The sequence below is a fragment of the Cicer arietinum genome, chromosome 3 (genome assembly GCF_000331145.2).
Source record: "Cicer arietinum cultivar CDC Frontier isolate Library 1 chromosome 3, Cicar.CDCFrontier_v2.0, whole genome shotgun sequence".
Classification (NCBI taxonomy): domain Eukaryota; kingdom Viridiplantae; phylum Streptophyta; class Magnoliopsida; order Fabales; family Fabaceae; genus Cicer; species Cicer arietinum.
Window position 1 is genome coordinate 72,031,531 of NC_021162.2, and position 11,024 is coordinate 72,042,554.

Genomic DNA, 11,024 nt, shown 5'->3' on the forward strand with positions numbered 1-11,024 from the left:
CTCAACTGAAGGCTCTTGCTGTTGCAAATTTTTGTTTGATCGCCCTTTGTCTGACCAGTCGTAAGAATACCGTCTTGAAGTCCAATTGCCAGAGAGCAAATTTGAGAGACAACATTGCACGGACAACTATCAACCAGCAACCTGTTACCACTTGAAATAAAATTTTCGATAGACGTTGGCAGACTTTTGGATCCGCTTTCAGTTTCACTGCCATCTTTAAAAAGATGTGTAGGGCTTTGTTGCGAAGGGTCAGCAGTGACAAAATCTGTGTCCTCGTCACTACAATCATTTCCATATTCACTGCCATCCTTGAGAAGCACCTGTGAATCACTCTGATGCCCATCGTCATCAAAAGAATTTAGGTTTGAAACAGGATTCGATTTTGTGATAGACTCCTCTCTTTCTTTCAATGTCATCACCACTAGAGTCTTGAGGAAATTCATGACTTGTACAGCGTACATCAGAGCAGTCAAAGGATCTACCATCTGCAGTAAACATGTAAGAAATGATGTTATTGCAGTAAAGATTAATCATAACCTCAATCCAATACTATAATTTTGCTTAACATATAAGACACAAGTTTAAAGGAACACACACACACCAAAGTCAATCAGAAATGCTGTTACTGAAACATAAATTAACCTCAATATTTGACTAATACAATTATTTTGCACAACAAACTTAAATAGATTTTAAGAATACAATAAATCACATGCAAATTTATAGCACTATGCCGAAATAACTTATATAAATATTCATCAGAATAAAAACAATAATCATATATATAACCACAAAGAATAATAATTTGCCAAAAATGTTTGATCTCTTCAATAGAAAAAAGTTGTTTGGTTAAACTAACCACATAGAAGTAAGGATATAACTGCAACAAAAATGACTGTTCTGGTCATCAAAGTTCAGTCACAAACGGGTAATGAGAGCAGAACCGTATAGTAAATATAAAAGGGAACATGATTTTGACTTACGTGAGTCATGTTTGGTGCAAAAACCATTGCAATGTTACGCGCATTCATCTTGTTCAAATGTTCCAGTTGAGCAACATCTGCCATTAGGTTTACTGCCCAATCTAGGAGGGCAGCTTCTGTTGGAGGAAGAAGCCTCACAAGCTGAGCACATTCTTCTTCTGACTGGGACTGCATTACTTGCTCTGGCGAAAGAGGGTCCAGTATCCCGGTTGGAAGTTCTCTGAACCAAGCCTACAATGGTTCTCGAGTATATCAAAATTAATTAAGTAAGAAAGGAAAAAAGGAAAACAATTAACATTAATACATTTAAATTATCGAGACAACTGTCAAATAGAAGATCGAACCGAATCCCAACAACCCGAGAGTCTAATTCCATATAATAAATCTTTAGACATTTAAAAAGAGAAAGAGGGAGAAAGATTTTGAAGGGAAAAAGTTTAGTAATACCTTTATAAGACCTGCCAAGCAGTGCACGTCGATGCCATTTGGTACCACTCCTCTGTTCAATTGTTCCCTCACAAACTCCTCTTGACTATTTTCAGCATTAATTCTGAAGATTCCTTCAGCCTGGATGTATACGTTTAAAAGTTCATTTTCGAGATTCAACTCTATTGAAATTAAACAACAAATAATACAAAGGTTTCTGGTAAAATCAGAAGCAAACACACACACACACACATATATATATATAGAGAGAGAGAGAGATGTAGAAATTGCTTATCCACTAACTCACATTATTTGATCAAGTAATGTATTAGTTTCAAATACCTGCAGGCCTCCTTGTGCATACAGATGTCTTTGCATTAACAGCAGTATTGTAGGTACACTGTTTCCTCTGGCATCGAAAGAAAGCTGCATTGATTCTGTTGAAACACCAAAAACACTTGTGCTGTGGACAATAAATGAAAATACATCAACAATCAACACAATGATATCATATAATTCATGATGCATGCACCAAACATGTAATATGAGTCGAGTAAATAAGAGAGAATACTGCCGAAAAACAGACAACCGAATACATATAGGTTGTGAACCAAGTGTGTAAATAACATGTTATGTATTTGTATAAATTAGGCTTATGCTGACAAATACAAAATTAACATCACTTTGTTTATTATCATTTGCCATCTTAGTAGCAAGAAATAATCAATTATTTTACGATGATAAATCCAATTAATTGATGAAGTGCCCCGAAATTTCAAATAAAAACTGACAAAATAACCAACAAGGAAGTAAAAGGAATGTTTGGCCTGATTAGCAAATATGGAAGAAAGCACCTAGACTAATGATTTTACCTTCCTCCCATTTTTTTTACTACCTTTTACTAGTTAAAATGAACCAAACCCACTTCATAAGACTAATTTGCAAATAGATAAGTATCATTTTATGACTAGACGTGGCATAAGGATGAAAGTTTCTTCATTTATCCAAAAAAATATGGAATCATATGCTGTAGAGGGCCTTCAATTACATTTGTTATGCAACTTCAAGCATGATATAAAAAACAGGAAAAAGAGAAAGAGTGGGGAAAAAAAAAAACTAGATATTAGCCCAATATCAATGAAATTATAAAACCATAATCAGCATATACTAAAATCTCGATATGGAAAGAAAGCTTCTAAAATGCAATTTGTTAATAAACGGTTATAGACTTGAAAATCCAACATCACACAAGTCAATTTGATAAATTTGAAACATGAAACAAAAAAAGCACAAATTTGGTAACAAAAGACTTCCAATAAAATGTCCTTTTAAAGAACCAAACCGCATTCGAATTATATGAATGAGAGATTCAGAATAACACGTCTAATAGAAAGAAGAAAATGAAGAAAGATTAAAACTTGAATAAAGTAAGTGAATTAAAAAAAAAGAAATGAAAATCAGAAGAAACCTAGCACTTGGAGGCCTCCTAGGAACCTCAGGTTCAAATTCAACAGGCAAACCAAGAAAACCATGGAAACGATCAAAGGTAACATGAGCAACATGTCTAACATCAGAAGGCCAGCCAATTTCCATGGAAGAAGAAGGAACAGTTCTTGTATGAAGAGCCGCACCAGTGCTGCTACAAGCAATCAAAGATTTCCTAAAAGTAGCAATCAAAAGAGTCAAAATAGAAAGTTGGTCCTTTTCTGCTTCTTGTTGGGAATGTTGTTGAAGTGTTGAATTGTTGTTAATAAGGGAAGTTGTTTGGTGTGAGACATCATTGGGTGTGAGACGAACACATGGACTTGTTGAACAGCTTGAAGGTGAAGGCAATTGAAGCACTTCCGTCATGTTTGATTTATTGATTATTTCTTTCTTCTTCTTTTTCTTCTTCAATTCAAATATTATTATTGTTTGTTGAAAAGGTAAGATTTTGATTTGGAGTTTGATTCAAGAAATGGATGGAAGGTGAGAAGTGAACATCATCACTGTATGTGACTTCGGTTACCCGCTTTACCCGACCCGAATTCAGATTCTCGCGTGGGAAATACTTTATCTGTATTCTATTCAGAGAAGAATCATGATGATAGCATCAGAGAGAGAGAGTGGTTGGGTTAATGGTTTAGGGTGAATTGAAGATGAAGCGTGTGTGTGTGTGTGTGTGTGTAAGAGAGAGCAAGAGCATTACCAAATGTAAACGTGTCCTTTTTTCTATTTCTACCCTTTTCTTTTAATCCACAACAAGGGATACAACTAATACTCCATCCTTCTTAATGTTTTTGCGATTAATGGTAATAATTAAAATAAATAGATAACACATTCTATCAAACTATTCCTTTTCATTATTGATAAATTGTTTATTATTTTTAATGTAAATATAATAATAATAATCATTAAAAGATATTATAAGAAAAAATAATTTAAATTATATTAAAATTTAAAAATAATATTTATTTAAAGATAAATTTCTTTTTGTTAATGATATACACTTATCAATATAAAATTTATTCAATATTTAAAAATATTTGATTGATATAATAACTACTTATTTTAAAGTAATGAATATGCTCAAAATAAAAGTGTGAATTAGACCTAATAATTATTCTTAAGTGATTCGAATTGTTATTTGCCCCTTCTCTTTATCTCTCTTATAAAATTGAATAAAACAAAATTATTTAAAATATTTTCTTCCTTTTTTTTCTTTAAATTTCCTTCATTCAAAAAGATTCTAACGAGTTGAGCCTTTAAGGTTGTGTCATTCTTATTTTGTTTGCTTAAGATGTAAGATTGATATAGGAATTTCTTTTACTGTAGTGTTTCGGAGTAAAAAGTATATAATTTGGGTAATTATATATTAGAGATTAATTGTCCGCCATTCACTATATAAAATATTTTATCATTACATATTAGAGATAAATTGTCGGTTATTGACGATATAAAATAATTTTTGTAGATTGTGTAAAAAATTTAACTTAAATATTTCATTATTATTATTTTATATAAAATATTAATAAATGTTTATTAAAAATTCAAAAGAAAATATATATTTTTTAAAATTATACATTGATACATTAATATTTTAAAAATTCTATTTTTTTTTAAAAAAATCTTGTGATTATTTAATAAATATGATGAGAGATTTCGTTACCATATTTTATTGTTATTATTATGGAGGTGGCACTCTCAATAGCTGAATAATACCAATTTTGAACCCTCTCTCTAAAATTGTATTCTCAAGATTTTGAATCCTCTTTGTTTTTTGTTTTTTCAATATTTGCGTTCATTAATTGAACTCCATGGGCACTTGTTGGTTGTACTTAATTCTCATCTAACTAATCCACTTGTTGCAAATTTAATGTCAACTTTCCTACTCTTATAAATGAAATTTATTAAATCCTTTTTTCATAAATAAATTTATAAATATTAGACTTCAATCACTTGGATTTTTTTGTTATCGATTGAGTCTAGTCATAAGGTATTTATTAATTTACTTATCTTTTTGTTATTTCTTATCTATAGAATAGAAGTAGTTTATATATTTTTTTTTGCTAATAATCACATATCTATATTATCTTTCTTTCATTTTTATCTAATAAATAATTTTATAAATTTATATATATATATATATACATATATATATTATTTTTATTTAAGTGTTGAATTATTTGATTCGTCGTATTGATATAATGTTTGATTTTCTGTGTTATTGTAATATTTATTTGTTTATATTAATTAATCAATTTTAATTTACTAAAAATTCAATAAATTGTTTAGAATCAATGTTATAAATTTCAATACGTAAATATTTCGACTAATTATTACTATTTTATAATATTAAATTATATTATGGAAATCTATTAGTAACTTCAACATCTTGAATTTTTAAGGACTTTAAATTTGTTTTACTTCGAGTTACTCTGCCAATTTCAATTGGGTTTTTTTTTGTTTTTGTTAATGTGTCTATTTCACAATAGACCAATCCATGTCCCAAATCCAAGGTGGGATGATGATGACATGTGAGAATAAGACGTTCAATATTGTGTACACTAACCATTCGCTGCCATCTATATTATCCTTTTCCTTTTCAGTGAACTGTTGTAGTAACTTTTTCCTTTTTCACTTTCAAGGAATAATACGTTGAATTTAATCTAAAAAGTTGGATATGTGATAGTTGTTGTAAATTAGTAAGGAATTGGGGAAGCCAATAATAAATAAGTTTTACTTGTTATTGTTTTTTCTCGCTATGGATTTAATTGTATCTACTATTGATGTAAATATGTTTTAAGCTATTGGTCAAGTTCTCAATTTAACCAATTTTTATCTAGCTAAATCGAGTTAAATCAACTTCAATTCAACTTAATCTCACTTTCAATTCAATCTTAGGTGTTTATTATCTTTGATCAGATTCATTTATATTTACTTAAAATATTTATGGTTTCTGAAAATATTTATTTTCTCCAAATAAACTAAGCCATGTAAATGATTCTCAATAAAGTATTCAAATAAAATATTTATTTTTATGTAAAAATCACGTTTATTTAATTTTCTTCTGATAAAAGAAGTCATACCTTAAAAAAAAAAGTTATGATTTTATAAGAAAAAGAATTATTGATAGAAAATATGATAAATAAACACTATTTTTTTTACGTAAAAAATATAATAAATAATATCTTAAATTCATACACATTAAATTCGAACTCAAACAACACATTTAATCAAACAATATTAATATTAGTCGATTAAATTAAAAGAATTAAAAGTTCTTGACGAAAAAAATATTAACACAACTCTTAAATTATAAAACAAAAGAAGTAGACAAATACAGTATCTCAATAAATTAGTCAGACAAACAATGAGGTGGTGGTGTGTGCACCCACCTGGTCCACACGGTCCTTAATTAATCATATTATACAAGGTTAAATCATCTCAAAAAACTATAATGTTATCTCCGTGTCCTTAACTTCATTTTCATTATTTGTGTTAGGGTTAAAGGACGAAAGAAAAAATAAGTAGTTTTAGGAATGAACGTGATCTTAAAAGCCCTTTAAACCTCATAAAAGGAAAATTATTGTAGTATAACTGTCGCAATACAAATTCTTAATTACTTATAGTAGTGTGGTTGGTATTTTGCTATTTCAAATAAGAATTTCTTAACTCTTGATATGTTTAGCACGTCGACTTATTAAGTCACCTCTTTCCAAATATATATGCTATGCCACTTCTTTCCTGAAAATACTAATTTCATTCTTATTATTAATTAACGCCGCGACATAGATTTGGAGCACAGATATAATTAACAATAAAGGAATTCAATGGTCAAGATTTGGGAAGTGTAACCTGTTATTATTGTGAAAGGACATAAGAAAATTATTTAAAAAGGATAAAATGTTTTTATTGATAGTGTACCATTAATTACTACTAGTCATTAAAAGGAAAAATGGTTGTTGTAACAAAAATCAAATTGGAGGGAGGGACATTAATGTAAATTTACTTGTAAAGTCTTCTTTATGTTGTGTGAAGTTATTGTTCTACTTCTAATTTTTTATTATCCAATAAAAACGAAAAAAAGGGATATTATTATGAAAGTTATTTTCCTTAGAAAGTTTGAAAATTTATATAATTTTTACTTTATTTTTATGTGTATAGATTTTTTTTACTAGTTCACTAAAAAAAGATAAATTCAAGGTGAAAGATAAAAGAGATTAGTTTGTAGGCGTTCTGCCTTATTTTCAAACATAGATTTTATTTATGTTTGGTTTTACTTTGATAATAGTTTTTTAATTGATTTTTCTTTGAATTAATTTTTATTTATTTCTGTCTTTAACTTTCTTTTTGTTAAACGAAAAGAAAATTAAGAATTTGGTCAAGAGATAAATAACGTCGAACAAGAATTATTTTAGTCATGATTGAGTTAAATTAATTTTTTTAATTAAAAGTGACTTAAATGTAAAATTGTTTATATTTTGATGTATTTGTGTAAAAATCATGTTTGAAAGTAAAATCTACAAATTTTAATTTTAAATTAAAATTCATTTTACATATAAAACTAATTATACTCAACGACAACCAAAAATACAAAAATTAATTATATACAACTAAAATCAATTTTGAGCCATTTGGAAATAAAAAATATACTTTAATTAGTTAGTTTAAAATTAACTTTTAACTTTTACTAATAATCCGAACTTGAGGGAGTAAAGATGTTTCTATATTATAAAAATAAGTGTCTTCGGGTAAATTTTTTTCATTCATCAATATATATTTTTTTCTAATAAACTATTTACTTAATTTAATTCGCCAAATCATTATTCTAAAGAGATCTAAATAGTGATGCGTACATGTGGTGGTTCATAAAATTAGGTAATAATACCTAACAAATATCCTTGTCTATTTCTTTTATCTTTTACAATTTTCGCTATCATGAAAGCAAAATGCTCAATTGTCATTTTATGAAATTAGACACAATGTTTGGAATACTTTGGTATAAGATAGGACAAGAAGCAATTTGCTTGAGAAAAGCAGCATGCAGCTGTCCATGACAAACTGCATTTCCTTATTAGTTTGGAGAAATAATTATATGTTTCTTACCAAACACATGTTAGTTGTTACCATTTAATTCTTACAAGAAAGTACATTGACTGTGATTTAAGAGGGGAAAAGGGCAACAAAAAAAAATTACATTGTTCAAGTAACTAAGAAAAAATAATAATAATCGTAACGAGTTACAATTTTGGTCCCCGCAAAGAAACTACTCATGCACTTTTTTTTTCTTTCTTTCTCAACGGGTATGTCATTGTAAAGCAAAGATACACCATGCTACTTTATAGAGCATTTAACAAAATCGTATATTTTGCATTGCACAATTTTTGTAACTACGGAAAAAATTAAAAAGGGTGAAGAAAGCAGACTCATAAGTTTTATCACATGAATTTGTGTACTGAACTAAAAACTAAACAAGGAAGAAAACCGTTGTGATTCCACAAAATATTCTTATTTCATGTTCAAATTTAAAATGGCTGGTACATACATGTTATATGGTCCTTAAATAATATGAGCTATTATTTTGAAATCAGAGGTTCAGGTTACACAATTAAGTTGATTCGAGTTACACAATTAGTTTTGTTAAATTAATTGATTTCGACCATTGATTCAGATTGAACACTAGAAACACAAATATTACGTGAAATTAAAATCTAACTCAAGTACGGACTCTATAAACATGGCTCAACTCCTTATATTGATTATTGATTGTTTAAACTACTTTATGGTTCTATTATTGATTATTGGTAATGGTAACTTAAAGCAATACATGAAGCTCCTAGATTTACCCACCAGCATTGAACCAAATAAATAGCTGAAATTTTGATAAAGAATTTTATTGGTTTGATTCGTACCGCCAGTTAAACGTTATTATGTTTAAGTAAACTTTATAGTTGTATAAACTTTATTATTATATCTGCAGGCCTAGTAATGGTCTCCAACTAAAATTAGAATCCGTACGCTAATTAATTTTGATAGTTATGATTCCAGGTGGCACAGATCAGTTATCTACACGCCATCATTTAATAATACTCCAATGGAATCAAAACAATAATGTAAGAGCTTGGAGTCTCTGGAAGAATTTGTGTTCTAATGCAATTATTCATGTGTAAAAATTCGACAGGACTTTATATTTACTACATAACTTTGAGTTTAAAATTCGTGTAACAATTCGACCTACCTGTTTTCATTGATTTTTCGTAAATTTTCAGCATGACTAAAAAAACAATTAATAGAGAGCTTATGCAAAATATCTTCTCTATTATAGTAAAAAAGGAACTTGTTGACAAATTCTTGTATAGTAAAAACGTCAACCGGAAGTATTAAAAAAAACGAAAGAAAGAAAAACTGGGGTGAACTGTTCCATTCCATTCAAAACAAATATGATTTCCTTAAAATTATGTGAGAATAGTTAATGTTATGTGCATTAAAAAAGAAGAATTCAACTAAAAAAAGATGTACATAAATGTCATCATTTTAATTAGGCCAATGTGTCCCACTAAAACCATAGAGGTATCCAGCACTCACAAATCAACCATCAAAATAAACTCAGGTTTGTGTTAACATGACCAATTTAAGAGATCCACAATTACATTTTACACCCAGCAGGGTATAACCAGAAATCAGGAGGTCCTGTTCACTGGTTCAAGTGCTTCTACAGTGACCACACTATTTCCTCTGATTACCTGCAGAAAGTGAGTGAAATTAACAACATAAAAACCATGCTCAAACTCTATTAGCTGCTATAAGTTAACTACTCATATTAAAATGATAAAACAGAATATGAACTTACCACCATCCCTATGTCCGTTTTGTCATTGCCATTCACCTCCACAGTATTGTCAACAACCAAATTCATAAACTGGTCGAATCCTCGGAGAGTACCAACAATCATGCGATTTGCATTCAGCTTGACTGCATATAAATACCACATATTTTAGAATAATTCATCACCCAGCTTGTAAGCCTTATTTCGTTAAACTTCATTGCACAGATTACAAGGCTTGTTTTCAGCGATAAAACACAATTATATCAAGAACAGACAGATTCTAGGAAAATTCACAACTACTAAACAAACATGTAGATATATAAATAAGAACATAACAAAAAACAAATATAAAAAGACCCAATGATTCCCTATTAATTTATTAATATGATTAGTATTAAGATGACACGATCACCGATAAATATAATCCCAAAATTCATAACTAAATGAATAAATTAACGGATAAAATGTGGGTTTGTCACGTTTGACCACAAACTATAAATGTTTGGATACCAACCCTAAAATTGGTTTTAGTCGCAAAATCAATTCTACCAAAAAGCTAGCTTTAAAGGATACATAAAATAAATTGTCAAATTTATAAAAAGTAGCACAATACATATACACATTTAAAAACAAATTTATCCAAACTATCAGCACAGTGATTGATAAAAAAAAATAGTGAATGTATCCAAACATACATCACTTCACATTCAATTCACAATGGACCAAAATCAATTTGCTTCATCGCAAAACCAAATATTCAGAGAAAATGCATAAATTGTATCATGCTAAAACATATATGTTGAACCTAAAAATCTTCATTTATAAGTGAGCAAAAAACAAAACCCTTAAAACTAATCTTCGTCATTTGAAACAACTGAACTCATTGCAGTAGTCAAAATATATAAAAGACAAAAATGAAGTTTAATAGCGGCATTTTTGCGATTATAGAAATTACTCCATTCGGACATAAACTACAAAAACATAAATTGATATAAAAAAAAATCAAAATCTCCGAAACAAGAAAGATAAAAGCAATTAGAAGAAAGAAACTTACTCTGAAGCTGTTTGTCCATGTATCTGATGAAAACCCCAAAATAAAAAGAAAGTAAAGAGAAAAACGCATATTAATACCGATAAAGTGTATCAGAAATTAAAAAACAACGAAAAATGAAATGATGAATCGAATTGAAAAGTTAGTGTCACGCTTACTTCTTCAAATCCGGTGGCTGGCCTGACCTGCTCATGATCAAGAGATGAGAAAAGAGAACAGCGAATAACGAAGAAGAAAAAGAAGATTTTGAAAGAGT

General features: G+C 28.9%; 2 protein-coding genes across 2 annotated transcripts in view; both read right to left on the reverse strand.

Annotated features, from left to right (window-relative positions):
* The window catches only part of LOC101515411 (rho GTPase-activating protein 4), a 4,155-nt gene extending 550 nt beyond the window's left edge, over nucleotides 1-3,605 (reverse strand). The window contains exons 1-5 of the mRNA XM_027332719.2: nucleotides 2,878-3,605; nucleotides 1,752-1,872; nucleotides 1,431-1,550; nucleotides 984-1,214; nucleotides 12-485 (exon numbers count right to left, since the gene is read on the reverse strand). Of these exons, the coding sequence (XP_027188520.1) occupies nucleotides 12-485; nucleotides 984-1,214; nucleotides 1,431-1,550; nucleotides 1,752-1,872; nucleotides 2,878-3,260 (1,329 nt within the window). The 5' untranslated portion in view covers nucleotides 3,261-3,605. The remainder of the gene's footprint in view (nucleotides 1-11; nucleotides 486-983; nucleotides 1,215-1,430; nucleotides 1,551-1,751; nucleotides 1,873-2,877) is intronic.
* A 5,784-nt stretch (nucleotides 3,606-9,389) lies between these two features.
* On the reverse strand, nucleotides 9,390-11,018 carry LOC101515746 (probable small nuclear ribonucleoprotein G). Its single transcript, XM_004494145.3, has 4 exons — nucleotides 10,927-11,018; nucleotides 10,772-10,794; nucleotides 9,742-9,863; nucleotides 9,390-9,634 (listed from the first exon to the last, which is right to left on the reverse strand). The coding sequence occupies exons 1-4, from the start codon at nucleotides 10,959-10,961 to the stop codon at nucleotides 9,572-9,574; spliced, it is 243 nt and encodes an 80-aa protein (XP_004494202.1). The 5' UTR covers nucleotides 10,962-11,018; the 3' UTR covers nucleotides 9,390-9,571.
* Nucleotides 11,019-11,024: the final 6 nt, after the last annotated feature.

Bases quoted from the DNA above. Each gene is read 5' to 3' on its own strand.
- LOC101515746 (XM_004494145.3), bottom strand. From the start codon at position 10,961: ATGAGCAGGTCAGGCCAGCCACCGGATTTGAAGAA. The intron at 10,795-10,926 runs GTAAGCGTGACA...GGTTTTCATCAG, and splicing joins CAGCCACCGGATTTGAAGAA to ATACATGGACAAACAGCTTC. The intron at 9,635-9,741 runs GTAAGTTCATAT...CACTTTCTGCAG, and splicing joins AAACGGACATAGGGATGGTG to GTAATCAGAGGAAATAGTGT.